The sequence below is a fragment of the Camelina sativa genome, chromosome 3 (genome assembly GCF_030686135.1).
Source record: "Camelina sativa cultivar CO46 ecotype springtype chromosome 3, ASM3068613v1".
In the NCBI taxonomy this organism is placed as follows: Eukaryota; Viridiplantae; Streptophyta; class Magnoliopsida; order Brassicales; family Brassicaceae; genus Camelina; species Camelina sativa.
This window is the reverse complement of record NC_141882.1, coordinates 8,107,957-8,135,279: the sequence shown is the minus strand read 5'-3', so window position 1 is coordinate 8,135,279 and position 27,323 is coordinate 8,107,957. Positions and strand designations below refer to the sequence as shown.

Here is a 27,323-nt window from a genome sequence, read left to right as displayed (position 1 = left end):
GAAAAAAAAAAAAAAAAAAAACGAGAGGAAAAAAAGTTTGATATCCCGGCGATGTTCTTTGTTGTAAATTAGGTTTGGCTTATTATATAGGGACGATGAAGCGAACTCTAGGGTTTTTTTTTTAAAATTAATACGTCGGCGTTTACTTAGTTATTGGGCTCAACTTTAAGCCCATTTCTTATTTAAATGGACACGAATTCTAAAATTGAAAAGCCTTACACAATTATTTTCTTTCACAACTTGTGTTTTTTTTTAGATATAAAAAATATAGAGTTTACTATATTAATCACAAAATTACAGTATTTCAATAAACACAATTTTTATGCATAACGTGTTCCCATTACGCTTATGTCCCTCAACAACTGGGGAAAAAACAAATATTACAAATTTTTGTTTTTGTATAAACATATTGGCAATATAGACAACAACATATTGGCAATATATGCACATGCATGCTCTAATAAGTTGCTCAATCCTTGCTAGTGGAAACACTGAATAAGAAATATCTCAAATTATGTCAACCTTTTCTTTTGGCAATGTTAAACATATAATAGTATTACCGATCCGATCCCATTTTTTTCTTTCTGAAAGTAAATATTTTTTGAATGAAAGATATATATGATTGTGAGTCATGGTTCGATTTTACAAAAGAGATTTCAATTATGGTTGGCCAAAAATTTGGCAAGAAGAATATGACCTTCTCTCTGTCAAACAACTTATTTAATAATGTATACTTGGACAGCAAATCTCAAGTAAATAAGAAAAAAAAATGTAAAAATATGACAATTATAAATGAAAGAGTTAGGTGGGATGAGAAACAGAGAATAAAAATCTCTAAGCGAGGGAAGTGAAGAACAAAGACAGTTATATATATTAGCTGTCACTCCCCATCTTACATATTCCTCACCATCTCTCTTGATCTTGTGACTTGTGAACCGCCCGCCCCACACACACACTAACACAATGAGAGAGATCCTTCACATTCAAGGTGGCCAATGTGGAAACCAGATTGGTTCCAAGTTCTGGGAAGTCATATGCGACGAGCACGGCATCGATGCCACCGGACGTTACAACGGAGACACTGCAGATCTCCAGCTTGAACGTATCAATGTCTATTACAACGAAGCCTCTGGTGGTAGATACGTTCCTCGTGCTGTTCTCATGGATCTTGAGCCTGGTACTATGGATAGTATCAGATCCGGACCGTTTGGTCAGATCTTTCGTCCTGATAACTTTGTCTTTGGCCAGTCTGGTGCTGGTAACAATTGGGCTAAAGGTCATTATACAGAAGGTGCTGAACTTATTGATTCTGTTCTTGATGTTGTTCGTAAAGAAGCTGAGAACTGCGACTGCCTTCAAGGTACTTTACATATCTTGTTTTGAATTTTACAGTTGGAAGTTCTCTACATCATGATCCGTATAGTAGTAACTACATCATTTGGATTTAATATAGTATTCATCTCTTCATGTCATATAGTATGATATCTACTTAGTATAGAAATGTAGTCACGAGTCGAGTTCAATAAATAGATCACGGATTAGTAAGAGTTACACACAACAATTAAATTCATTTTCCTTTGTTATTTTTTTATTCTTTTTGTTTTGTTACTTTGATGATCTCGTTAAATTTATCCCACATTATTGAATTGTGTGCATGTGGGTTCTTCTTCAATAATTCGATCTATCAAATCGTCTCGTTTAATGTATTTTGCAAGTGAGGACAGCAAAAATAATTGAACTGCAAGTGCAATGTTTATGTGGAGTGGGATGTTGTCACTTATTATTGGTAGGGCCAAGCTGTTTTGTATACTACTTACTATTCAAGATTTTTATTTTTTTAATGAAGTTTTATCATATAAAGCTGTGGAAAGATATGGTATTATATTATTCTGATGTCGTGATCACAACATTTTCAAGGCACCGTGATTGCAGGATAAAAAGATGCAATGGTCCTACTACAAATTGGTTTCTTGGAATTTTGTGGTTTCTTTTTAAGTTTTTATTTCACGTATGGTCAGTTCTTACGTGATGCGTTCATACAAAATACATTGATTATTTAACTTCAAATATAGCTATGAGTCTATGACTATTGACTAGTCACTAGTGCATCAAACATTGTTTTGGGGAGAGTGATGATATTTACTGTATTTTCTTTAGTGGATAGAAACGTTATGTCTTAGTTGATTTTAATTAGCAATTAGACTAGTGATTAGATAGATGGATGTTGTTTAATTTCCTCAGTCTATATATGAACACCTTTTTTTTTGTTTGGTTTAATTTTATGAACACTTTTGGTTCTGCATTTATCATGGAATCATTGTTTGAATCATGGGGCTGCAATATATTACAGGGTTTCAGGTGTGCCACTCGTTGGGAGGAGGGACTGGATCTGGGATGGGAACTCTATTGATATCAAAGATCCGAGAGGAGTATCCAGACAGAATGATGCTCACGTTCTCTGTTTTCCCATCTCCAAAAGTCTCTGACACAGTCGTTGAGCCTTACAATGCAACCCTCTCTGTCCACCAGCTTGTTGAGAACGCTGATGAATGCATGGTCCTCGACAATGAAGCTCTCTACGACATCTGCTTCCGTACCCTCAAACTCAGCACTCCTAGCTGTAAGTACCATTGAATCCTTCTTATCCCACTAACCCAAAATGTATTTAAAACTCAATCTTGATATTTTCAAAATGTATTTAAAACTCAATCTTGATATTTTCAAAATCTGTTTAAAACTAAATCTTCATATTTTGCATGATGATGTAGTTGGAGACTTGAACCATTTGATCTCTGCAACAATGAGTGGTGTGACTTGCTCCTTAAGGTTCCCTGGACAGCTAAACTCTGACCTCAGGAAACTCGCTGTGAACCTAATCCCATTCCCACGTCTCCATTTCTTCATGGTAGGTTTCGCGCCGCTCACTTCACGTGGCTCGCAACAATACATCTCACTCACAGTCCCTGAGCTGACTCAACAAATGTGGGACTCCAAAAACATGATGTGTGCAGCTGATCCACGTCACGGACGCTACCTCACAGCCTCGGCTATATTCAGAGGACAGATGAGCACAAAAGAAGTGGATGAGCAAATCATAAACATACAGAACAAGAACTCTTCTTACTTCGTTGAGTGGATCCCAAACAACGTGAAATCCAGCGTCTGTGACATCCCACCAAAGGGACTCAAAATGGCGGCGACCTTTGTTGGTAACTCGACGTCGATCCAAGAAATGTTCAGGAGAGTGAGCGAGCAGTTCACGGCTATGTTCAGGCGTAAAGCGTTTCTGCATTGGTACACAGGAGAAGGTATGGACGAAATGGAGTTTACGGAAGCTGAAAGCAATATGAATGATTTGGTCGCCGAATACCAACAGTACCAAGACGCTACAGCTGATGAGGATGAAGAAGTATATGAGGATGAAGAAGTTGAAGGTGAGGAAGCTTATTAGACTTGATCCATCAGTGATCAAATCAAAACATCTATACTAAATGAAACGACTCTTTGATTATCTATCTTTTAAAATTTGATTGTAAGACACTCAAAAAATGGGAATTTATTTTAATGTGTTTTGTTTTGTTACTTGTTGTTGGCAAAATTGTTATAAAGAAAGTTTGAGTTTCCATATTTTTGGGTATCATATATTTTCTATTTTAGTTTATGATTTTTTTTTTAAAATTGAAGAATAGTTTTTATAAAAGTTTTGTTAATAAGACCTATTAGACCTTGCCATATCAGAGAGTCCTATCGAAGACTGAAGCTCCAAGGCAAAGTGCCTCAAAGATCAGTTCCACGGCTTTTCCACTAAGTCAGAATCATGGGGTTTACAAAAGAGCGACCATCATGCATGTTCTAAGCCAGGGGCTACCTCTTAGTTTTTTTCTATTTTGCTTAATAATCAGACAACACTCATATGATTCTAGAACGCAGGACAAGTGTGCATGTATCAAGTTAGTGCAATAAGATCAGAAACAATCTGCCAACTCTTCCATTACTCTTCAAGAATTCGTCCCCTTTAAGGAATCTACAAATTGAGTCACTAATAACCGATTACAAATTCAGTCTTATAACTCCAACTACTTGGCTCTAGGTTTTTTAGAGACTCTGCTAGCCACAAAATCATCATCTGAGTCGTCATCACTAACATCATCGGAGTTCTTCTTCCTCTTCTTCGTGGCTGGTTTCGAAACAGCAGTTCCCTTCTTTTTGTCTGACAATGCTTCAGAAGGTGATTTTTTTGCCTCCTTCTTCACGGGCACGGATTTGTTGTTGCTTCTCGGAGTAGAAGCTGCAGATTTTGTAGGAGAACTGAACTTTCCACCCTTTTGCAGTTTCTTCTCAAGAACTTTCTTTGCTTTTTCAGCTGGAAGCAAACCAGACTCCATCAACCTGTGATCATAAACACAAAACGGTTTCAAATAATCAGAGCAAGCTAAAAGCAAATGATGAACAGACCCCCACACAATAACCATCCCAGATTTAACAATGCTTTGTGATGTTCAAGATTCATGTGAGCTTAAAACCGTGGCACTAAACACAAGGGACCATCAAAAATCAAACACAAGTAGGCATTATGTCCCAAAGGAATAAATCAACTTGGTGTAGGACTCAGCTTACACATGGAGTGATCAAAGACAAATGATCAGATACATTACCAAAACAATACATATGTGTAAACATTTTTTAAGTTGCAGAACAATGCAGGGAAGACAAAGTAATATAAGAGCTCACCAAATCTGAGCCATGTCGCTAGTGGGAATTTGCTTGTAAAGTGACTCGTAGAAAATCCGAAGTGGATCTCTCTGCAGAATTGCAAAAAAAAAAAAACAAGAGAAAAACTTCAAACGAATTGGCCAAGAAATCTAAAAGTCAAGAGAAAGAGAGAGAGAGCAGCCCAAAAAGCTACCTCTTCAGGTTGGTCTCTCTTCTGACCAGGCAAATCATATACTTTCCTTTCTCTCTTTTTCTTTGGTTCTTCTTCTTCCTCTGTTTTCTTCTTCTCCTAAAACCAGAGATAGATAGAGAGACTCATCATCAACACAATGCTAAATCAAATTTCTCACCATTCTCTTAATTTATATGCAAACAGAGAGAGAGAAAGATAAATAAGAATCGAACCTTTGAGACAGCAACAGAGGAATTCCTCTTAGAAACATGAATCTTCTCATCGTCTTCATCATCAATCTCCTCCTTCTTCTTCACTGGCGGCTTTGAACGAGATCCAGATGAAGATAACCTGATGGGTTTGTCATCATCATCGTCTTCCTTCTTCAATCTCTTCGAACCAGCATTGTTGTCGTTCGTGAGTTTCTTCTTCGCAAGAGAACTCAAGCTCTTATTGTCTTCCTCAGCCTCCTCTTTATTCATAGCTTTCGAATCCTCCGATGGCATCTTCTTCAATCAAACAAAAATTCGAAACCTTTACTGGAATTTTTTTGGGAGATTTGATTTGAGGAGAAGAAACCAACCGCTGTGTTCCTCCTCCGTCAATTGTGCCCTAATCCAAAAATAAAAGGATGCTTGGGACGGTGTCGTTTCATCTTCTATACCAAAATGCTAAATCTCACATTTCATTGAACCGGACCAAAATTTCTATTTCTGACTTCGGTTTGGTTCAAGTCTCTTCTGAACCGAATGAGATGGATTTGATTTGGTGTGAAGCTCAGTGGCTCTCTACAAACAATATATAAACCAAGAGAAGAAGAAGCCATATGATCTTATTTAAAATATCAAAGTCATACAAAAAGAAAGAAACTATCAGCTACAATCAAAATAAAACCGGGAAATCACACTTCTTCAAAGCCGCTTGAAATCTTTGTTGCATTGCCAAATGTTCTGCCATTGCTGCCTCCTCCTCTGATTAAGCTTCAAGACACAATAATATAGAGAAAATAAAGACAGCTACTATGAGTTTCCTAACTAAATCAATGCTGGAGTAGGGGGGATAATTCTCAAGAACTTGTTAAATAAGCTAATGGGGTGTGGTCAGTTGCAAAATATACACTAAGTTCCCTACTGAAAGATAATCTTATATGGCTCCAGAAGATGGAGACTTCAACTTGGGAAGTCTAAAAGTCGAAGTGAACAGCTTTGGGATTTCTGAAACTGAGTCCGACGTTGTGTTCACTCTTTTCCTCTTTGAGTTTTTGCTTACCTGATATATAAAAAAAAACAATGTAAATCAAGATGTGTATCTTCTGTTGATGATTGAAACTAATCAAATATTGTAATTCTGTTCTATTTAAAAACATAGACACCACAAGCATATTCAAATTTATAAACTACCTTTTCAGTAGATGATGATGAAGCAGACTTCTCTTTCTTAGCAGTTATATGTGATCCCACTGTATTTCCATTGCTACTCTTTTCAAGTTTTGTGCATCGAGTTAAAACCGGTGTAAAACCACGAGACTTCTTCAAAGACTCCAGATCCCGTGAGAGTTTAGAGATCTCCTCATCTTTCTTAGTAGAATTCGTCTCCATTTCAGCCATCTTAGCCTTTAACCTTGAGATAGTCTCATCCTTCTCTTGATTAGCTGACTGAAGCTGCTCTTGATAAGATATAAGACTAGAAACTTTCGAATTTACTTGAGCGATCTCATCATCTTTCGTCTTTAACTTGACAGTAGATCCACTGTGGATACGTTCGAACTGTTCCCACGCAAACCCATTTTCTCGTATAAGATCAGAAACCACACATTTCTTTTCAGCAGCAAGCTTCTCATACTCAAGCTTCAGTTTTCTGATTTTTGCCTCCAGTGACTTAACAGCCGAACCTTCTGAGCTGCCACTTTCATCCTGCACATACACATTTATATATGAGTTCCTAAAACCAAAAAGCCTACAGTAGCTTACAAAATTTAAAACTTTGACTTACATTTGTTGTATTCAGAGTGAGGAAATCAAACCAAGCCTTAAAGTCCTTTAACTCATCCATCGTCTGTTCTGCATTTTCCATGAAACAAAGATTAAAACTTTATTAATTACTATTAGTCCGTAGGAAACAAAAGGAGCGAACTTGATTATAAAATCTTTACCAAAATAGTCACTTACCCAACTTCAAATTGCAAAGAGAACGATCGCTGTCCTTTAATCCGCACAAGAGATTGCATTTAGAGGTCTCAAGCGACTGCATCTTCTTCGTCGCTTCAATTTCTTTCCTCATCTGTAACAATGAGAAATTTCAGACCAATTAAATTACATTAAACTTCAAAACTGTTAAGCAGAGATGCGAAACCCTAAAAAACCCTAACTTTATCGGAAATCAGGAATCAAAAAGGGGGTTTTTACCAGAGAGAGTCGATCTTCGTAATTCCGAACATCAATTAGCCAATTCTCGCACTTAGTCTTGATAGAACTTTCAATCATCTTCATATCTTTGAGAAGCGCTTCGACTTGGTCTTGCTTCGTCTGTATAATCTTGACCAAACTCTTGAATATTATATCCCAGTTTTCCCGTTCCGAAGATTCTCCGGACACCGATTTAACTTCCATCTCACAATACCCAAGTTCCAATACCAATTCAAAGAAGCACACTTCACAGCAGAGTTGTAGAGAGAGAGAGAGAGAGAGAGAGAGTGACTTTAGAGAGAGATAAGACCGTTATGAGAGTTGCAAGACCAAAAAAAAAAAAAAACAGAGAGACAGAGAGAGAGAAAGATTGTTAATCGATTCGGAGCGTTTAAAGGGAATTTTAAACTTTACAGCCACACACGGCTCTTCAATGGGCCTTTAATGGGCTCCTTCTTCTACCAATTCAATAAACCGGAGCATGAATTTGTGAATTCGTACCGGTTTAGTGTCATAAATAGATGGATGCATCAGATCAGACAAGTTAAGACCTTTTGCAAAAAAAAAAACAGAACCAGAAACTATCAGTCTCTCACCTAACAGCTTCCACGTGTCCTCCTCGCGAAAGTAATGGCATTGGCATTGTTGTATGGTTGCGTTAAGAAATCTACAGATTCATTCATTCCCAAATTCAATACGACGTTGTGTGATAATCAATCCTTAATCACAACACTTGTGATCTGAGAAACAAAGAGAGAGAGAGAGAGAGAGAGAGTTGTTGTGAATCGAACGATGAAGGCGGAGAAGAGTCAGATTCAGTCCGTGATGGCGTGGATTCGTCGGCAGCCGCCAAAGGTGAAGGCTTTTCTTGCTGTGGTTACGGCAATGGCGGTGCTTGTTTTCCTCAGGGTGATTGTTCATGAACACGACAACCTTTTCATCGCTTCTGAGGCTGTTCATGCCCTTGGTATCGGTGTTCTTATCTACAAGCTCACAAAGGAGAAGACTTGCGCTGGTACTTTATATATATACTTTGATTAATGGGAATTTCTGGGTTGTATAGGTTTTTAGGGATTTGATTCTGGAATTTGGGATGATGTCGGGTTTTTTAAATCTTTTGGTTTTTTTTAATGATTGTGACATTTTTGAAATTTCAATAGGGATATCTCTCAAGACGCAGGAGCTAACGGCTTTGTTTCTGGCTGTGAGATTGTATTGTAGTTTTGTAATGGAGTTTGATCTTCACACATTACTTGATTCAGCTACTTTGGTGACCACTCTTTGGGTCATTTATATGATTCGTTTCAAGCTTAGACCCACTTATATGGAAGACAAAGACAACTTTGCCATCTACTTTGTCGTAAGTTTACCAAACTATTTCTTTTCACTTCGTATAATTTTAATGTGTTCTAAGTGTTGAACTTGTGTGGTAGAAGAATGTTACTATTAGAGAGAAGTCTGGTTTCAGCTCAGTGCAATGCTAGAGTAAAGGCTTTTTTCGTTTTGACTCTATCTCTCTATGTATGAGTTCAATTTTTGTTTATAGATGTCAACTCTATTTGACATTTAAGCTTTGAAATCACTTTTTTGGACTTGTTTAGTTGTATCAAATACTCGCGCTTTACCTTAGTTTATATCAAGAACAGAGTTTTTCAACTTGTTTACTGATCGTTATTGAGAATCTTCATATCAATGTGATATTTTAAGTATTTTTTCTCTTTCTTGTCTCAGGTAATCCCATGTGCTGTTATATCTTTCTTCATTCATCCATCAACACGTCACCACATCATAAACAGGATTTCTTGGGCATTCTGTGTCTATCTTGAAGCTGTTTCAGTTCTTCCTCAATTAAGGGTCATGCAGAACACTAAGGTACTCGATACTAAAGCTTTAAGTTTTTTTGTTACCAAAGGGCTGAGTCTGAATCTTTCTCGAATGTTATGTTATTTTTTCTCAGATTGTGGAACCATTCACAGCACATTACGTGTTTGCTCTGGGAATTGCTAGGTTCTTGAGTTGTGCACACTGGATCCTTCAGGTTATAGAGTTTTTATTCTTGACAGACTACACATTGTAAGCTCATACTTACTTCCTTTTTGTACTGTTTTCTAAAACTGATTTAAATGCGCGTAGGTGTTGGATACGCAAGGTCGGTTACTGACAGCATTAGGGTCTGGATTGTGGCCTGTAATGGTCCTCCTCTCTGAAATCGTTCAGACCTTCATTCTCGCAGATTTTTGCTATTACTATGTTCAGAGGTGAAAACATTTTTACTGTGGCCTGTAAATGGTCCACCCATTATATATAATTGCCACATTGTTGGTATTAGAATGTTATTCTAATAGAATGTTTCTGTTTTTGGGAACAGTTTAATGGGTGGACAGCTCGTTCTTCGTCTCCCATCTGGTGTGGTGTAAGAAGCTTTTCTGAATGGGTTGCTTGAGCCTGTGGAGGTTTAATGATTAGAGATTTTTGAGATACTTAAAAGTTTTTGATAGCAAAGAAGCATTAATTAGAATTAGCATTCCAAAATAATGTTAGTTCGGATCTCGTTTGTGATGACGTTTTTACTCGACGATCATATGACTTCACAATTCACAAACAACGCCTACAGTTTCAACTTTTCGCCCATTGGGAAAAAGAATTATAAAAACCTGCCGTTTTGAAAAATTGGTTGGAAACAGAACATCAAAACTGTGATGATCATAAAAGTACGCCATGATGTTCTTTAATATGTTTAGAAGACAGGAATAAGTGTGATGTCCGTTTTGTTAATTGAACTCGACACTCGAGATTTTCATGCATAGACGGTTTAGACTCTTAATACTGTCAGAGGTTGCTTGATCCCTGAGTTCTCTGTAAGAATAAAACCTTGCAAATGGCAACTAAATGGAGCTCTTTTTACTTCCTAATTAATTTTACAACATTAAAAACAAAAATTAGATATCCTCTCCAAATTTAGTATAAGTTTATCGGCTTGAACTCTTTTCGTCGTAATGGGATCAAACAAGTTATGATGTTTGTAAAGGACTTACGTCTATATATATAGAACTATTGTGTCATATACACACAGACAATTCGTACGTCCGTAAACATTATGCTACAAGAACTATCAACTAAAACCACCTTAGCAGCTTCAACTTCCATAGTTAATATATAGTTGAAAATAGATGATGAAGAGGCTCAAATAGTTGATAACACGAACACGAGCTTAAGAGAAGAAAATTTGAGTTATGTAGAAGAAGACAGGAAAAAGAGACATGAAATCATCATTATGTTTTGACTAAACATAAAAACCTTCGTGATGATGAACAATCCGGTCTTCATTTTCTTGATGAGACTTATTTAAATAGTCTATACAATCTGAGATAGCTTCACTGTAGTGAGAGTGTGAGGAGTAGTACGAATTACTGCACGATATCTTCGGCGTCTCTAACCTCTCACAACCATTGCTGGAGTCAGCGGTTTTGTGAGGACGCACGGTGGCAGAGGAGGAGGAAGGAAGGAAGACTATCCTCATGAAAATCTTGCGGAATTTTGAGAAGAGCTTCATGAACGAAGATAAACCTATGAAGCTCTTGTTATTGTGATTATGATGATGACGGTCTAAGTAATGATGATGGTTAGATGGTTCGTTTATATGAATGGTGAATGAGTGCGAGTGTGTGTTAGGAGGAGCTCTCACAAATGGCTTTTGCATAGTTTTGGGGAGTATATTATAAAGTTTATTATAGCCTGTCTTGCATGTGTTTTGTTTGATTGTGATGCTCGTTTTTATAGACTTATTTATACACATTGTAAAGGGTTGTTTAGGAGCTTTTCATAATCTATATATAATATTGCATTTTTTCTTTTTTGAATGAATTGAAAGGGTTGTTAAATATTGAAATATTAAAATTTGAAGGATTAGTATAAACGTTAGTGAAAAAAGTGAGTTGAGAGATTAAGTGTATGATGTTGCATGTGAACAAATCATTTGTATGGGCTTCCTCTGTCTTCGGCAAAGTGAACTTTTCTTTTTCTATGAAACTTTTGGATATAGAATTGGCTGTATGGATTAGTCAGCTATCATCTTCAGGATGGATTTGTATATACATGAAATTTTTTTTCCAAAAAACATAAGTGATTCAGTTGAGTTCAATCAGCTAAACTATTTGTGTTTGGTTCATAAATAAATCTATATTTATTATTATTCGTACAATAATAGTATAACATATGGATTCAAGAAAAGGGAAAACAGTTTGACCAATTTTTGTATATATATATATATATATATATATTAATGTCCAAAGGTTATTATGAACCTAAATCTTAAATTGAATTTTGACTAATATAGAAAAAATTAGAAGTACGTTATGTTATCACATGGAATGAGACCGAGCTTTCGTTGACAATGAGGAAACATATTGCCGAGAATTGATCAGCGGTTAATCATGAGCTGATTATATAAGGCAAAATTAAAAAGCTAAATTGTACTCTCTAGCTAGTAAGTACTATTATCATGGTGTTTGAAAATAAGCTGTGGTCCTGCTTCAGATACATTGTACACTTGGCTTTGAACTAGTAGTTCAGACCATTCCGTAACTATTAATTCAAAATAAAATAAAAAATGATTATAATCGCCTAGAGAACAAAACAAGAGTTTGATTATAAATTTGAAGTTGAGCCTAAACAAAAAAAAAAGCAAGAGTTTGATTTTAAATTTGAGTATGTTTTTTTTCCAAAGAAGTGCATAGGCTTTTGGTGTAATGATTATAGGATGAGGGGCTCTAGTTATATAACTTATACTTGGTTGGTATAATTAAACACAGTTATGATTATGTCTTCTACTTAAAGATATAACAACACCTGGATAAATAGATAATCATAACTAAGTTTAATTACTTTATCATTTCTCTCAAATTATTACGACTAACTAATTTAAAAGTCAATTGGTTTAATGTGTTGGACCTGTTGGTGTATAGAAAAAAAAAAGAGTATCTAGTAACACAACTGGTCGGGGTTTGTGAATTCGAGAACCTCCAAGTCGGTTGATCTGCTCATATAGATAACATAACACATACCAATATATTTCTAATGGTCTAAACATCTACAAAACAAAAATTTAGGTAGGTATCTATTTAAGTCGAGATGGTGACACTAAAACTTACTTATCCTATCATTTTATTTCAATACGGATAAGGCCTAAATGAAACAGAAATTGTATTTAGTTGAATACTGGAACTTGAGACACCTTGTTGTTGGATAGTTACTAATCACTATAGTAAATTTCAAATCCTTTCCGTTCAAATCCTTAAACCATTCTTTACGGTAAATTTGTAGTACATATTATTGATTCTTTTTTTTTTTGTAACGTGAGAAACGATTGTAATTAAAATAATAAATTAATGACTCGTGTAGTTTATAATTTTTGAGAAATAGTTGAGGAGGTAATATATGTAAAGTATTTGTTGACAATGGATAAGAACAATAATATGTAGTGGATTGTATACCATTCAAAACACACACCATAGGATATTTCTATTACTTGAATTAATATTTAAAAATGATCATTCTTCAGACTATACCTTACCGACAAATGTGTCACAAATACTTAAAAAGTGTATGCAACCGATCTAGCCTACTTGACTCGCATTCATATTTCTTATGATGATATCGATTTGAACGAGAAACCCTAATTGTTTCTACACACAATATTCACGTTTTGGGATTAAATCCTTTAATTTACAGAAGTTATAGGAAACAAAATATATATATTTCAAAATCTAATAACAAATGACGATGAAGATGGTCTAGTTATCTCCTTGTTATTTAGACATAGTTAACACCAACGGGCAACGATGATCAAGATTCAAGCATAATTATTAATTACCACCACAACTTTTCATTAGAGAGACATGTGTTTTTTCCGGTGGAATTAAAGAGATATATACTAATTATTGGTGGAGGAAGAGATGCCGAGAACTCCAGCCCACACTTGCTTCCTCACCTTTGATCTCTGCGGCTGATTCCCAAAGGAGCCGCCACTTCCACCTCCACCTCCACCGTTACTACCGCTGCTGCCACCGCCGTTTCCACCGACAGTCGTTGTTGAAGATTGGCCACTAGGGTCGCTCATGTTTTTTTGCTTTCTTGTTTCCTCCGGAGAGTGCTTGTACAAAAGAAATGAAAAACTAAAAGTTGGATAGTTATAGTCGGGATCACGAGAGAGACGCGAGAAGGAATCTTTTCTTATTTTTCTTACCTCTTGCAATGAAAGATGTACAAACTTCTGCATAATGTAGCTTAATATTTAGATAATTTTTAGGAAAATGAATAAATAGAATATATAAACTGTTTAATTGGTATATAGATAGTTTAATTTTATGATTTGTAAAAAATAAAGTGAATATGTTTCTCCAATGAGAAATTCTTCCATAAATTCTCATAATTTTGTAATAAAAAAATACTTTTTTTACTTTATTTTTTATTTTTTAGTACGAGTCTCCCAATAAAAATGCCCCAAAGTATGGTCTTATCTTCGAATCCAACGGTGGATAACTAAGGGAAGCCATGTGTTACTTAAAATATTATTAGTACCTCTCCTAAGTTACTCTCAAATTAATTAATCATATAATTAATACTAATTTAAGGAAAGTAATCCTAAGAGTATTTTTTGTAAAATCATTCCTTTACTAGAGAATCTAAAAAGGTTGCTCAATCTTTTAAATAATAATTTTTTAATTTATGTTTAGTAATTATCAAAGAGATTTGGTTTTGGTTTACAATTCTAAAACAAAGAGATTTGGTTTTTAATCTCAAAAAGATGTCACAATTACAGATACTCCAAAAAAAGTAGTTAGAAAGAGTCTCAAAAACTAAAGGGATTACCATAAACAAAAAACCAAATTCACAAAACTCGAAACCCACAATTCTAATCATAGAGATTTGGTTCTAAGAAGAAGTAAAAAGGAATCAAGTCATCGTTACCATGAAGAAGGAGTTTGGAGACTGAACAAGACGCTTGAGCTTGTGCTTCCTCTTCTCAAGCTCAGCTGGTGGGTTAAGCAGATCGATAACGTTTTGGAGAACCTGTTACCATATCAAAGATTCCCAGAAAACAACAATATTAGTTTTTGCTTTCGCATCAAATCCATATCTCACACATTTTAAAGCAACAAAATTGCATCATATTTCAAACGAAACAAATTGAAATACAATCATATAGGTTTTAGTACTTTTTAAACCCTAAACTCAAACTCAACACTTAGCATATAACACAACAACACTTGAGGGAATTTTAATGAGCAACCGTGTTTTGTAAAATTTTAAACACTAAAAAAAAAACAGAACAAGATTCTCACAATCACATAGAAGAATACCGCTCTTTCACATTCAATCAATAAATCTTAACAAGTAATCTTCACATACGGAGGACCATTATGTTCAGGCAAAAGCAGACTCGACATTTGTCAAGAGAATCATGCTCAGGAAAATCTCATTCACAAGGCATACCATTAAGGGTATTTCAACTTACGGTTGTTCTCTGATTCTCATCCTGCATATGTTTTCCAAGCAGTAATACTTGAGAGGATATAAAACACATATAGCTGAAGTAAGTTCGATATCAGAAAGAGAGGAAGCTTACAAAACATTCAGAAGGGTACATCAAACAGAGTTTCCACTTTCCAGTCCTGCACCATTTGGTGTTAGATTTAAAGCTCCTTTGTACCATTACATTCCTCTTGACGGATTACTCACAGGAGATGCTGCCTTGTAAAGTGCATACAACAACGTTCCCTTAGAAAAATAGAAAAAAATGTGCATCTCTCACTTCACAAAAAGAAACAAGGCTCCACATAAAGCAGAGAACCATCGGCTTAGAACCTAAAACAACAACAAACGAACACGCTTTTACGGCATTAGCACAAGTCTTCCTAGAGAATATTCAGATTGTAAAAGAGAGAGTGCTTAAATATATGATTTTCAACAGGTAATAGAGTGGAAAGACCTTCTCAACTCACAACAACAATAAAAAAAAAAACATAACGTAATACTTACAATTTGTACTGCAGTTTCCTCTAAAGAAAGTCTACAAGACCACAAAAATTATTTGAACTAGATTGCATAAACAACAGGACTTTTTGTAAAACCAATGTTCTAAATGCCAGCTCAAACTTATTGCATACAAACTTTTGATAACTCCCGGATATTTCACAGATCACGTCAACGATGTGTCTATACCTAAAACTCTACCAACACTAACTTACAAACAATCCACCGGAAAGTCAACTGATAAAATTTCATATGGTCAGTAACATCTTCAAGCATCAGATATAAAATAGATTGGATCTAAGTCAATCGTTAATCTTAAGAATAGAAGAGCAGAGAAACTGTTTGAATCATATTGCATAAACAAGAGGGCATTTGGTCTAGTGGTACTGGTTTTAGCATCTGTAGCAGAAATCATTAAAACAAAAAAAAAAGAAAGGAACTTTATTTAACAAATCATCCCAAAACTTCATTGTTTCCACTAATCAAAAATCTTATTCACTCTTAAAGCCGAAGAATTTACCAGAAATCAGATCAGACACTTTCACAGAGGAAATTCCTCTCTGTTCCTCCATTTGCACACCAGAAACAGAAAGATCTCTCTTACCCAAAATGAATGAATCCTCCTTAATAGAAAAACAATGAATGAGGATCTTACATGTTGAGGACACTTAAATGAATGAGGATCTTACATGTTGGGTCACCACATATACGGCAATCAACAACCTGCTAAAACTAAAACATAGTTAAAACCACTACAAGAAAGCACAAAGATGAGAGTTTATCAATAAGAGCTTTCAAGAAGATATTCTTAACCTGTTCACAACTCACAAACAAACCAGCAAGCTGCTCTTCAATGAACTACAACACCCAAAAAAGACAAAATAAAAAATCAAGATCAGAGACATGCTTGTTCGAGCATTCATCCTTCGCTTCCCTTGACCAAAGCTCTTCTTCTACATCCCACACACACACAAACACAAATTAATCACAGTTATGAATCCTAGATTAAACAACACAACACAAAACCTTTCCCAATTGTGTCTTATCCTCTGAAAAAGCAATCAGTTAACAAAATTCCTAACACAATTTAGTGAATTCACACAAATTTAGACACAAACAGGTGAACTCTTACCCGTAGGAGAACTTGATCGATCCTGTAGTGATGGTTCTGATCATCGGAAGAAACGCCGGAATCTTGACTTGTCATTGAAGAAGGTGGTGAAGATGGCGGCTGAATCACGACTCCTTCTGCTGCATCAGCTGCTACAGTCTCAACAACCGCCATGATCAGAGAGGCAAAAACCCAGAAATGAAAAATCGAAACTTTAAGGATAAATTGTGAAAAGGAATCGGAAATTTCCCGATGGCGATGAATTGCATGTTCTATCGCCCACGAGAGGAGAGAGATGGTGTCGGAAATAATGAAAGAAGAAATGGAAAAAAAAAATACATTTTATATTTCTGAGTCCACCAATCGAAAAACGCCACGTCGCATTGCTTAAGGGGTTGCTCCAATTGCTTCCCACAACACCGATACTCTGCTGTTGGACTCAGAAATAGGTATTTTATTAACATATTGGGGCTCAAATGTGAGAGCAACCAACTGAGTACTCTCCCATAAAGATGCTCTTACTGCTACTACGCACTAGTCAATAGTCACTACGTTATATGTATATCTTTAGCAACAACATTAATTATTTTATGAGAGATGCAGCCGCCACGCCACGCACTCAACCTATACCACTCACACCAGCATTATTGAGGCCTTCACTCTTCAGCATGACGCATTCACTTTGACGTCATTAATAAGTAGCTACTCTTTTCTTTTAAAGAGGACAAAAAAAAACCGAAATGTATAATTTGTCAAATGCGTACATTATTCTAAAAAATGTATACTGTATACAAGTATGAAAGTGACGAAGTCATAAGGAGGATACTGGTCAAATATAAAACATACAAAACATCTCTAGACAAAACGGATGTCGACTTTTTACGATATTTGTGAAACATCAACCTGAAGTCAAAATGTGAATAATACAACAAATATTTGTTCAAAGCCCCTAAATTTTGACATAGTAGTAAGAAAGTTATTTCAGATATTAAAAGACATTTTCATATCAGTTATGGATAATTTTGATAATTTCCTTATTTACAATTTTCTCATGTTTGACATTTCTTATAATTATAATTTTATAACATAGTTAACGTAATTTACCCAAAATGTAGTTAACGTAATTTACCCAAAATGTAATTTTTATCACTTGCGTCAGCGGTACGCCTGTTTGTATGTTGTATGGGCCTAGCAATCAACAATCAAGAGAATTAGCCCAAACGTAACGGGTCCAGTCAACGAACTTATAGACACAATTATCCCTATATTATTTGATCGGATACAAGTTAACAGATCTACTGTAGCACTCAAGTAAGTTAAATTTCTCTGGTGAAATCCAGGTTCAAGCCTGGCATTGGTATCGTTTTTTATTTTCCTCCTCAGTCTGAAGACTCTGAAAATTCTACATCAAACGAACAGATCAAGATCCAATATAAGTCTGAAGTCTGAAAATTTTACATCGAACTAAAACGACAAATAACACCATTTAATAGAATCGATTATTCCTGTTTTAGAAAGAAACCATTATAAAAGGTAAGAGTTGTGAACTTGTGTGTTTCCTTTTTTAGCGCGGTACTCCCGTTGAACGAGCTTTCCTCAGACTCCCGCGAGTGACCCTTAGTGTTTCCTCCATTATCGTCTCTTTTGCAGATGACGCTCGCTGAATCGCAGACGCTGGTTGTGGTGACGCTGCAACAATCGGTGCCGCTTTCTCTTCCTCTGTTGACAATGGCTGCGGCAAATCAGAGTTTGGTTTCGTTGCGGTTGAGGGCAAAGGTGGTGGTCCTGGTGGAGATAGAGTAGTGAGTTTGGTTTGCGACACGCTTGCTTTTGCTTCTTTGATCTCTGTTTGTTGTTGTTGTTGTAGCTGCTGCTTACGCGGGGAGGATGAAAGAGGCTTTGGTGATGATATAGGTTCTTTGGTTAGAAGCTGTGGTTTCTTTGATTGCAGACGCGCTTGAGGATTGGAAGCTGCTTGGCTCGTCGTCTTAAGATCCGGTTGTTTCTGTTCCTCCTCTTCTGCCTGCTTCTTTACCTAATGAATCAAGAAACACTCATCAACATTATCACTATTGTACAAGGAGAAACATATTTAATGATCTTCTAGCGAGCATAGAAGAAAATGAAAAGCAGATAGATCCATGCTTGGCTGCTCTTGGTATTTTTGAAGTGCATAATATGATTACCTTAGGCTGAGGTTTTGGTGTTGATTGTATAGCTACAAACTGCAGGATTTCTGTGATTCTTGTTTGTCCATAGGACACTGCTTTTCTGCAGTATATAACTGCCATATCTCCAGCTTTGGTCCTTAGCTCAACCAAGTTACGGTCAATTTCATTTTCATGCTTCGCAACATATGGTCTAAAGAAGGAATCGTAAACGTATGTAGTTCCCTGTGAAAAGAAAAGAAAAGAACAGTGAGACTGAGCTCAAATGGATCACATACACCGGTACTACTACTAACTGACTCTCTTTTAGCTACCACTAGAGTTTACTCACTCTGGTCTTGGGGAACCAAAGATATATGAAAAATGCCAACTTTGCTTCGCTGTATAGCGGAACCCTTCAGGGAAACAAGACAGAAACAAATAAGTACATCATATATCTCAATTCATTTGAAAGCATTCCTATATCAATAACACCAACCAGGAAGCAAAAGCATCGCCAACTCTTTCAAAAATGGTCAAAGCAGCCACCAAAATCCTGCAACAAGTTTGAAAAGAAAACTAGACTTTACAACAAAAGAAAACTCAAAGCAGAAAAGCTCAAGATAAAACGATGAGAAAGCCAATCATCACAAACCAATATTGGCACCAGAACCGAAGCTGTTGCATCTCAGGCTTATTTTTCTCAACCGCTTTGTAGCATTCATAAGCAGGATACGCATATCCAAATACCATTCTGCCAACAAACGAAAAGGTCAAAATACAAGTTCACAAAAATTCTTCGATCAAGTAGTAATACTTATGAAACCTCAAATGAAAGAGATCAGAGTTCATACACAAGTCCTCTTGTTAGAAACGATCCAATCATTGTGTAAACCTGATAAAAAGGAACAACAAAAATGTAATCATCAAGCCACCCAAATTATATGAAGAACAATACAACAAAGATGCGTGAGTATAATACTATTTCAACTAACAAGAATCAATACTCATAACAAGATAGAATCAATCAATGAACGGAACCCTACTATGTAATTTCTCCAGCTAAGGTATATAGCTGGATCATCTAATGCTCTCTCAACCAACTACACATAACGAATCACGAGTAATCATTAAAGCTGAATCCTAAGAGCGAATGTACATCACTGTTAGAAATCCTAATGGTGAAATGAGATTAGTGTCGGCGACGAGATGACTAGAGCAAATTCAAATGTGATAACCCCAGAGGATTCAAGTGAACGAGGTCTGGCTTCGATTTTGTTTGAATAATCACAGAGCACTCGACATTCGAATTCGAATTTTGAAAATCGAAGCTACGAATCTAAGAGAAGATGCACAAATTTGAAATCGATTGCAAACCAACCGACTACTAACTAAAGCAGCATCTGATACAGAAACTAAAAACAAGGAAGTGAAGATTGATGAAGAAGAGCTTCAAATCGATCGCCATTGATAAAACAAACACATTCTCTAACAACACGAAACTGAGCTTCAACCGACTGAACAAATAATAATACCTCCTGAAGAAGAAAAGAAAAAAGTTTCGGAAAGTGAATCGAATCGGAACACTTCAAAATAGATTTCGACGGAAACGATATCGAAATTTCCGCGGAGGGAACAGATTGATCGGCGTAATGCGGCCGGAGACCGTTACGCAGACGGCGGCGAGAGCGAGAGAGCGGGGAAAGAGACAAAATGATTATGAAGAAAAGAAAAAAAAAAAAAGTAAAATAATTAAAATAAAATTGAAGTTTTTTTGGTTTTTCTTGTCAAATACTATTTACTTACTTTTATTTGAAAGGGGGTTAAGTGATCCTCTGTGTTATGACTTAGCGTACACTACGATTCTTAGAGGTTAATCTTTCCTGTCATTTGAAATGGACGGCTAAGATTTTTGACATCTGGGATTCGAAGAATGGATATACTGTAGTCACTTTGTAGCGTACCGTTGCTAGTCTTACTATGATCCAAGCTTTTCTTGTGAATTCTGTGCTGGAATTTATATACGTTTAACCAATTTGATTATCTTTTTTTTCTTTGGATTCTTTTTATTTGCTTAATTTGATTGGTTGACTGATTTATTTTCCCCTAAAATAATTAATGAGTATGGCTATATTTGTTCATATAATTATGACGAAAATGGTAGCTTTTCTTTTGATGAATTCTTTGGTGGATTTTTATTTCTCTTACTAATTTGGTCCCTTTTTCCCATTGAATTCTACATTAGATTCTTTTTAATGTTTTACACTGTTTTCTAAAAACAATAATTAAGTATGGCTATAATTTAGCAAACATAGTAATAAATAATAAGCATGGATAATGATTGTTCATAACAATGATTTGGAATTTGTAAATATAAAAGGATAAATATTTTATATTTAAAATTTTACTGTTACTTGAAAAATTAAACTTCGGTGTTATGTTTTATCAAGTGGATTCATTATGCATCATGACAATAAAAATACCGGTGAAAAGAGACAAAATGCTAGTGATGGAAATAAAAGTAATTAAAAAAAATGAAAAACCATACCAGCCATTGTTACACAAATCACAATGTTTTTACATTTTAGCTTTCGTTATGATTCATTTTAAAATATTTACTTCGACTGAAATGGTGTTATGAGATCTTCTTGTTATTCTTCATAAACCAAACAATTGGGACAATAATTGTAGACCATAGGTTATTCAAGTCAAACAGATTATAAGAATTTAAATTTGTATATTTTTTCAAGTTTGAATCCAAATTTTAGATTGAGAGAGAGAGTAGGAAATAGTGTTTTTAGTCTCAGTGACATTAAAAATAACAATGGTAAATCTATACTTAGTTCTCAATTATAATTAAATTTAAATTGATTCTACATATCTCGTGCACAAAAATTTATTTTACAACAGAATTATTTAAGCACATAAGTATAAATATTCAAATATCACTTCTGTCGGAAAAAATGGAGTAATATGTTGCTGCCAAATCAGAAAAATGTATATATATACCATGTTATTTTTTTATTTGAGATTAGTATTCTCATCCTTTTGTATTATCAATTTATCTTGAAACTAATCTCATTCTATAACTAATGGTAAACTATATTTGTAATACTCTTATGTTTCATAAAGAGTGTCACTGACACATTTCACACAAATTAAGAAAACATTAAAATATACATATGTATCCTTATTTAATAAGTATTCAATAAGTTATTTTAGTCATAAATTAAGAGTAAAACTAAGAAATCTAATGTAAAATATGCATTCCAAATATAAAATGATGCATTGAAAATGTAAAATGACAATTGTTGTGAAACAAAAATAAAACTATAAAATGACATTCTTTGGGAAATCGAAGGAGTATTATATACATAGAACTTGGAACTCAAAATTAAGTAGCAATAAATGAAGCTTGGAACGTAATACAACATGGTGCCCAAATTTCTGTAATGTTGGAAAATCTAAGTGACAAAAGATAAGCATACAACAAAGACTTGTAAAATGCAATAATAAGAGATTGAGAGATTAAACTCATTACCTCAAGAACTACACCTAGACCCGTTACCAACTGAGCTGAAATAAATGTTTGGACGTTAAGAGTCGAAAGGTTAGTTATATCATTAACGGCGTAAACACATGTTTGGCTTGCTTGGTCTCAACGCCATAACCGCATAACGGGTAAATAAAAACCGGATGTGATGGTTGAAGTTGACTAAATGACTCGTAATGTAATGAATTTTACAGCTAACCAAAAAAAAAAAAGAAGTTGATTAAAACATATTAGAACGTCATCGCAACTACCAAATTGGGACATTGCAACTCGCCCACGTTGCTTCCTTCCTAGGCAAGGGCACTCCCGTAATTACGAAAAAACAAAATTGGCAAAAACGGATCCCGTCCCGCGTGGTCTGATCAGTGTCGGTGCGCCCTCTCGATTTCCTTATTTTTAGCCAAAATCTGTTGCTTTCGAATCCCTAGATCTAGCTCTGTTTTTTTAAAAAAACAAAATCGACCTAAGGAGAACAAAATGGTGGCGAAACCAAGGTCAAGATGTTGTTGTTGTACTTGGTTCATCGGTATCATCGTCTTAATCGCTGTAATTCTCGCGGTCGTTTTAACATTCAAGCATAGATCAAACCACTCAGATGACGATCAACCTGGCTCCATTGACAAGAAGTACGCTGATGCTCTCAAGATCGCTATGCAATTCTTCGATATCCAGAAATGTATACAATTCTTGCACCCACCCTCCTCCATTTTTTTTTAACTCACATTTCTCGTTTCTTTGTTCGTTGTAATGTTTATCTCAATTTCTCTATATCCCCTGTTTAATCAAATTGTGAATATTACGGTCTCCAAAGTCATACCTTTTGAATATCAATTTTTTTCGTGAATTACATTTCCAATGTGGTTATTTTATATTAATGTTCTTTTGATGCAGCTGGTAAGCTAGAGAACAACAAGATATCATGGAGAGGAGATTCAGGTCTTAAAGATGGAAGTGAAGCAAGTCTTGACCTTTCCAAAGGTTTATACGATGCTGGAGATCACATGAAGTTTGGTTTCCCTATGGCTTTCACTGCTACAGTTCTCTCCTGGTCCATTCTTGAGTACGGTGATCAAATGGCTTCTGTTAACCTATTGGATCATGCTAAAGACTCTCTCAAATGGACGACTGATTTCCTTATTAATGCTCATCCTTCTCCAAATGTTCTCTATATTCAGGTATATTAATTCTCGATGCATCATTATGTATAAATCTTTGATTAGAGACTAGAGAGTAGTACTGATTTATTCAATTTGGTTTCTTTTTATCATGGAGGTGGGAAATCCGGAGACGGATCATAAATGCTGGGATAGGCCAGAAACTATGACTAGGAATAGAACTCTTACCAAGATTGATACAGAGACTCCAGGGACTGAGGTTGCTGCAGAGACAGCAGCAGCTATGGCTGCAGCATCTTTAGTCTTCAAAGAAAGTGATACCAAGTATTCAAGCACGCTTCTGAAGCATGCGAAGCAGTTGTTCGATTTCGCAGACGATAACAGGGGATCTTACAGTGTCAACATACCTAAGGTTCAGCCTTATTACAACTCAACTGGATATGGGGATGAGCTTCTTTGGGCTGCTTCATGGTTGTACCATGCAACAGAGGATAAAACATACCTTGACTTTGTGTCGAAGAATGGTGAAGAGTTTGGTAATTTTGGAAGCCCGTCATGGTTTAGTTGGGACAACAAGCTTCCAGGAACACATGTATAATAAAGACAAGCCACTTCTTTATAAATCATATGATTCATGTTTTCTTGCTTGTTTGATTAATATAACATTTTGTTGTGGACTTGTTACGTTTGCAGATATTATTATCAAGATTAACCTTCTTCAAGAAAGAGTTATCAGGAAGCAAAGGACTTGAAGGTTATAAAGACACAGCAGAAGCTGTCATGTGTGGGCTTATACCAAGCTCCCCAACAGCTACATCTAGTAGAACTGATGGTACTTTTCTTTCATCTCACGTTAAACCATTTACTTATGATAGAAATATTCTGAATCACTAATTGTTAGCTATCTAATTCTGTTTTTATAGGTGGTCTAATATGGGTTAGTGAATGGAATGCGCTGCAACACCCTGTATCCTCAGCATTTTTAGCTACACTCTACAGTGACTATATGCTCACCTCTGGTATTAAGGAACTGTCTTGTGATGATCAATCCTTCAAACCTTCAGATCTCAGAAAATTCGCCAGATCTCAGGTCCGTACATATAGATTACTATTAGGAATGAGGTTACCAAAATATTCTATGAAATTAACATCACAATCAGAGAACATAACTTGATATAAATAAATATAATGTGCAGGCTGATTACATGTTAGGGAAAAATCCAGAGAAAATGAGCTATTTGGTGGGATATGGTGAGAAATATCCAGAATTTGTGCATCATAGAGGAGCATCGATACCAGCTGATGCAAACACAGGATGCAAAGATGGGTTCAAGTGGCTTAACTCAGAGGAACCAAATCCGAACGTAGCTTATGGTGCACTTGTTGGTGGACCGTTTTTGAACGACACGTTTATAGACGCGAGGAACAATTCTATGCAAAACGAGCCAAGCACTTATAACAGTGCTCTTGTCGTTGGTCTCTTGTCGAGTTTGGTTACTACGTCTTCCTCAATAGAATCTTTTATATGAGTCTTTTTTTTTTTTTTAATTAGAATCACACACCTTATTTGCTTCATTCTATAAATGTTATGTAATGTATAAAAATGTTAAATGTATACATGGTTTTGTCGAGAGCATTTTACAAAGGAAATGGTCCCCAAAGAACAAAGAAGGGGTGAAAAGGACATTTCACAGAAAAAGGCAATAATTACATCCACAAACCCAAAAATTCTCTGCAAACTAGAAAAGAAGCAAAAGAGCCAAAAGTGGAAAAACGTGTGGTGGATCTCTTTCAGTCTTCGTCTTCTTTCCTTGTTCCTCCAACATGTTCGACCCTTCACTGTTCACTCACTACTCTCCACTTCTCTCGCTTCTTTCCCAAAGTAGCTATCTTTACGAAGATCCATGTCTCTTCTGATCAGATCCTCCTACGTTTCTCACCTCACTCTCTACCAACCTAGAAACTCAAAATCATCCTCTTTCACCAATCAAATCTCCTTCTTCTTCTCGTCTTTTAATCACAACCCTTTTGTCAATTTGGTCAATAAACGAAACCCAACAATAATGCAATCTGTTTCTTCTTCTTCTTCTTCTTCTTCGAAAATGGCTGTTAAGAGCTCCTTGATTGATCCAGACGGTGGTGAATTGGTGGAATTGATTGTACCGGAATCTGAGATTGGGGCCAAGAAAGCTGAATCAGAGACGATGCCGAAAGTGAAGCTGACGAAGATTGATCTTGAGTGGGTACATGTGATTAGCGAAGGTTGGGCTAGTCCTTTGAAAGGGTTCATGAGAGAAGATGAGTATTTGCAAAGTTTGCATTTTAATTCTCTTAGGTTACAAAATGGGACTTTTGTCAACATGTCGCTTCCTATTGTTCTTGCCATTGATGATGAGACCAAAGAACAGATCGGATCATCCCAAAATGTTGCTCTTGTTTGCCCCCAAGGTGATATCATCGCTTCTCTCCGAAGGTACATATATCAAAATTACAACTTTGTTATGTTTCTTTAAGGATAAGAGTCTTTAAGTATAAAAAGAGCTTCTTTGATACCTATGGAAGCATTGAGTTGAACAATTTGACAATCTCGGTTCTTTTGTTCGCTGGCTTGTTGATGAGTGTAATCCTGTTTTTTTAAAGTAATTGACTTTTTTTATACATGAATCTTTGCTTTGGTGAATTGCAGTATAGAGATATACAAACACAACAAGGAAGAGAGGATAGCTAGAACTTGGGGAACTACTTCTCCAGGATTGCCTTATGTGGAAGAATACATTACTCCATCTGGAAACTGGCTCATTGGTGGCGATTTAGAAGTTTTTGAGCCGATTAAGTATAACGATGGGCTTGATCATTACAGGCTCTCTCCCAAACAGCTTAGGAAAGAGTTTGATAATCGTCAGGCTGATGCTGTGTTTGCATTCCAGTTAAGGAATCCTGTGCACAATGGACATGCTCTGTTGATGAATGATACACGAAAAAGGCTTTTGGATATGGGTTACAAGAACCCTATTCTCTTGCTTCATCCTTTAGGAGGTTTCACGAAAGCTGATGATGTTCCTCTTGATGTTCGGATGGAACAACATAGCAAGGTGAATAATTCACTGGTCTTTCTCGAGTTTGTCTTCCTTATGAATCGTTTAAAATTATGATTTTATTTGATTATGATGTTGTAGGTTCTAGAAGATGGAGTTCTTGACCCAGAAACTACTATTGTCTCGATCTTTCCATCACCAATGCACTATGCTGGTCCAACTGAAGTTCAATGGCATGCCAAGGCTAGAATCAACGCAGGTGCTAATTTCTACATTGTAGGTCGTGATCCTGCAGGAATGGGCCATCCTACTGAGAAGAGAGATCTTTATGATCCTGATCATGGGAAGAAAGTCTTAAGCATGGCCCCTGGACTTGAGAAACTAAATATTCTTCCATTTAGGGTACATCAAATAATTTCTTGACTGCAAAAATCTTAGTTTCTTGATTATCTCTGAATATGCTGCTGTGATTCTCAATCATGTGTGTTGTTTGTATCTTTCAGGTTGCAGCTTATGACACAGTCGAGAAGAAGATGGCATTTTTCGATCCTTCTCGTGCAAAAGAGTTTCTTTTCATTTCTGGAACAAAGGTAAGAGACCGAGTCTTGTGATTCTTACTGAAGGCTCCTGTTTCCAATATTCTTCTTGATTGCGATTACACCTGAGTTTTTTTTCTCGGTTTTCTTGTTTTTTATTATAGATGCGAACTTATGCAAGAACAGGGGAGAATCCTCCAGATGGGTTTATGTGTCCGAGTGGATGGAATGTTCTTGTCAAATACTATGAGAGCTTGCAAGAAAGCGAAGAATCGTCAAAACAACAAGCCGTTGTTTCAGCCTAAAGAATCTAATTAGCCTCTCTTTCAGAATTGAAGCTTCTTAGTGATCTATAAGAGGCTTTTTGTTTCACCTCTTGGAATTGTATTGCTTAAACTATTACCCTTGGATCCATGTTTTTTTGTCTCATGGAAACTCATAATGTTCTGCAAACTCGAAACCAAATAATGTTTTTGATGATGAGAGAAGTTTGTTAATAATT

The 27,323-nt window shown here is 35.9% G+C and overlaps 8 protein-coding genes across 39 annotated transcripts; 4 read left to right on the top strand and 4 right to left on the bottom strand.

Annotated features, from left to right (window-relative positions):
• Positions 1-730: 730 nt before the first annotated feature.
• Positions 731-3,627, top strand: LOC104776116 (tubulin beta-5 chain). The gene is made up of 3 exons (XM_010500127.3): positions 731-1,360; positions 2,351-2,620; positions 2,769-3,627. Exons 1-3 carry the CDS (start codon positions 964-966, stop codon positions 3,449-3,451), a joined length of 1,350 nt encoding a protein of 449 aa, XP_010498429.1. The 5' UTR covers positions 731-963; the 3' UTR covers positions 3,452-3,627.
• Positions 3,628-3,967: 340 nt separating this feature from the next.
• On the bottom strand, positions 3,968-5,693 carry LOC104776115 (uncharacterized). Its single transcript, XM_010500126.2, has 4 exons — positions 5,119-5,693; positions 4,907-5,002; positions 4,732-4,802; positions 3,968-4,389 (listed from the first exon to the last, which is right to left on the bottom strand). The coding sequence occupies exons 1-4, from the start codon at positions 5,389-5,391 to the stop codon at positions 4,077-4,079; spliced, it is 753 nt and encodes a 250-aa protein (XP_010498428.2). The 5' UTR covers positions 5,392-5,693; the 3' UTR covers positions 3,968-4,076.
• A 6-nt stretch (positions 5,694-5,699) lies between these two features.
• Positions 5,700-7,855, bottom strand: LOC104776114 (uncharacterized). The gene is made up of 5 exons (XM_010500125.3): positions 7,291-7,855; positions 7,054-7,165; positions 6,878-6,945; positions 6,286-6,798; positions 5,700-6,154 (listed from the first exon to the last, which is right to left on the bottom strand). Exons 1-5 carry the CDS (start codon positions 7,492-7,494, stop codon positions 6,029-6,031), a joined length of 1,023 nt encoding a protein of 340 aa, XP_010498427.1. The 5' UTR covers positions 7,495-7,855; the 3' UTR covers positions 5,700-6,028.
• Positions 7,856-8,082: 227 nt separating this feature from the next.
• On the top strand, positions 8,083-9,892 carry LOC104776113 (uncharacterized). The gene is made up of 6 exons (XM_010500123.3): positions 8,083-8,305; positions 8,451-8,650; positions 9,022-9,162; positions 9,248-9,328; positions 9,424-9,548; positions 9,659-9,892. Exons 1-6 carry the CDS (start codon positions 8,083-8,085, stop codon positions 9,705-9,707), a joined length of 819 nt encoding a protein of 272 aa, XP_010498425.1. The 3' UTR covers positions 9,708-9,892.
• Positions 9,893-13,023: 3,131 nt separating this feature from the next.
• On the bottom strand, positions 13,024-16,971 carry LOC104776111 (uncharacterized). Of its 32 annotated transcripts, none has more exons than XM_087500937.1 (8): positions 16,457-16,966; positions 16,138-16,277; positions 16,014-16,047; positions 15,845-15,947; positions 14,918-15,156; positions 14,807-14,827; positions 14,260-14,361; positions 13,024-13,463 (listed from the first exon to the last, which is right to left on the bottom strand). In XM_087500937.1, the coding sequence occupies exons 6-8, from the start codon at positions 14,824-14,826 to the stop codon at positions 13,223-13,225; spliced, it is 363 nt and encodes a 120-aa protein (XP_087357063.1). In that variant the 5' UTR covers position 14,827; positions 14,918-15,156; positions 15,845-15,947; positions 16,014-16,047; positions 16,138-16,277; positions 16,457-16,966; the 3' UTR covers positions 13,024-13,222. The 32 variants fall into 32 exon arrangements, 31 of the variants coding, with proteins under 31 accessions (XP_087357063.1, XP_087357007.1, XP_087357033.1 ...); XM_087500881.1 differs by having other exon boundaries at positions 13,024-13,441; XM_087500907.1 differs by having other exon boundaries at positions 13,024-13,441; positions 14,918-15,042.
• An 864-nt stretch (positions 16,972-17,835) lies between these two features.
• LOC104776110 (HVA22-like protein h) lies at positions 17,836-20,362 on the bottom strand. Its single transcript, XM_010500116.3, has 7 exons — positions 20,118-20,362; positions 19,437-19,477; positions 19,238-19,336; positions 19,082-19,138; positions 18,935-18,998; positions 18,622-18,828; positions 17,836-18,470 (listed from the first exon to the last, which is right to left on the bottom strand). Exons 2-7 carry the CDS (start codon positions 19,466-19,468, stop codon positions 18,000-18,002), a joined length of 930 nt encoding a protein of 309 aa, XP_010498418.1. The 5' UTR covers positions 19,469-19,477; positions 20,118-20,362; the 3' UTR covers positions 17,836-17,999.
• A 2,025-nt stretch (positions 20,363-22,387) lies between these two features.
• Positions 22,388-24,895, top strand: LOC147946691 (endoglucanase 2). The gene is made up of 6 exons (XM_087508684.1): positions 22,388-22,811; positions 23,027-23,310; positions 23,408-23,842; positions 23,944-24,082; positions 24,174-24,340; positions 24,447-24,895. Exons 1-6 carry the CDS (start codon positions 22,613-22,615, stop codon positions 24,777-24,779), a joined length of 1,557 nt encoding a protein of 518 aa, XP_087364810.1. The 5' UTR covers positions 22,388-22,612; the 3' UTR covers positions 24,780-24,895.
• Positions 24,843-27,321, top strand: LOC104776108 (ATP sulfurylase 2). The gene is made up of 5 exons (XM_010500115.3): positions 24,843-25,723; positions 25,937-26,342; positions 26,427-26,687; positions 26,789-26,875; positions 26,986-27,321. The coding sequence occupies exons 1-5, from the start codon at positions 25,155-25,157 to the stop codon at positions 27,124-27,126; spliced, it is 1,464 nt and encodes a 487-aa protein (XP_010498417.1). The 5' UTR covers positions 24,843-25,154; the 3' UTR covers positions 27,127-27,321.
• The last annotated feature ends 2 nt before the right edge of the window (positions 27,322-27,323 follow it).

Bases quoted from the DNA above. Each gene is read 5' to 3' on its own strand.
- LOC104776116 (XM_010500127.3), top strand. From the start codon at position 964: ATGAGAGAGATCCTTCACATTCAAGGTGGCCAATGTGGAAACCAGATT. The intron at 1,361-2,350 runs GTACTTTACATA...AATATATTACAG, and splicing joins GAACTGCGACTGCCTTCAAG to GGTTTCAGGTGTGCCACTCG. The intron at 2,621-2,768 runs GTAAGTACCATT...ATGATGATGTAG, and splicing joins CAAACTCAGCACTCCTAGCT to TTGGAGACTTGAACCATTTG.
- LOC104776115 (XM_010500126.2), bottom strand. From the start codon at position 5,391: ATGCCATCGGAGGATTCGAAAGCTATGAATAAAGAGGAGGCTGAGGAA. The intron at 5,003-5,118 runs GTTCGATTCTTA...CTCTGGTTTTAG, and splicing joins CCTCTGTTGCTGTCTCAAAG to GAGAAGAAGAAAACAGAGGA. The intron at 4,390-4,731 runs GTGAGCTCTTAT...TTATGATCACAG, and splicing joins AGCGACATGGCTCAGATTTG to GTTGATGGAGTCTGGTTTGC.
- LOC104776114 (XM_010500125.3), bottom strand. From the start codon at position 7,494: ATGGAAGTTAAATCGGTGTCCGGAGAATCTTCGGAACGGGAAAACTGG. The intron at 7,166-7,290 runs GTAAAAACCCCC...TCATTGTTACAG, and splicing joins ACGAAGATCGACTCTCTCTG to ATGAGGAAAGAAATTGAAGC. The intron at 6,799-6,877 runs GTAAGTCAAAGT...GTGTATGTGCAG, and splicing joins TCACTCTGAATACAACAAAT to GATGAAAGTGGCAGCTCAGA.
- LOC104776113 (XM_010500123.3), top strand. From the start codon at position 8,083: ATGAAGGCGGAGAAGAGTCAGATTCAGTCCGTGATGGCGTGGATTCGT. The intron at 8,651-9,021 runs GTAAGTTTACCA...TTCTTGTCTCAG, and splicing joins ACTTTGCCATCTACTTTGTC to GTAATCCCATGTGCTGTTAT. The intron at 9,163-9,247 runs GTACTCGATACT...ATTTTTTCTCAG, and splicing joins GGGTCATGCAGAACACTAAG to ATTGTGGAACCATTCACAGC.
- LOC104776111 (XM_019243547.2), bottom strand. From the start codon at position 15,004: ATGGTACAAAGGAGCTTTAAATCTAACACCAAATGGTGCAGGACTGGA. The intron at 14,362-14,806 runs GTAAGTTGAAAT...ATATGGTAACAG, and splicing joins ATGAGAATCAGAGAACAACC to GTTCTCCAAAACGTTATCGA. The intron at 13,442-14,259 runs GTAACGATGACT...CTTTTGTACAAG, and splicing joins CTCCAAACTCCTTCTTCATG to CACTCTCCGGAGGAAACAAG.
- LOC104776110 (XM_010500116.3), bottom strand. From the start codon at position 19,468: ATGATTGGATCGTTTCTAACAAGAGGACTTGT. The intron at 18,999-19,081 runs GTTGGTGTTATT...GTTTCCCTGAAG, and splicing joins GGCGATGCTTTTGCTTCCTG to GGTTCCGCTATACAGCGAAG. The intron at 18,471-18,621 runs GTAATCATATTA...TTGATTCATTAG, and splicing joins CACCAAAACCTCAGCCTAAG to GTAAAGAAGCAGGCAGAAGA.
- LOC147946691 (XM_087508684.1), top strand. From the start codon at position 22,613: ATGGTGGCGAAACCAAGGTCAAGATGTTGTTGTTGTACTTGGTTCATC. The intron at 22,812-23,026 runs GTATACAATTCT...CTTTTGATGCAG, and splicing joins ATTCTTCGATATCCAGAAAT to CTGGTAAGCTAGAGAACAAC. The intron at 23,843-23,943 runs GTATAATAAAGA...TTACGTTTGCAG, and splicing joins ACAAGCTTCCAGGAACACAT to ATATTATTATCAAGATTAAC.
- LOC104776108 (XM_010500115.3), top strand. From the start codon at position 25,155: ATGTCTCTTCTGATCAGATCCTCCTACGTTTCTCACCTCACTCTCTAC. The intron at 25,724-25,936 runs GTACATATATCA...GGTGAATTGCAG, and splicing joins ATCATCGCTTCTCTCCGAAG to TATAGAGATATACAAACACA. The intron at 26,876-26,985 runs GTAAGAGACCGA...TTTTTATTATAG, and splicing joins TTTTCATTTCTGGAACAAAG to ATGCGAACTTATGCAAGAAC.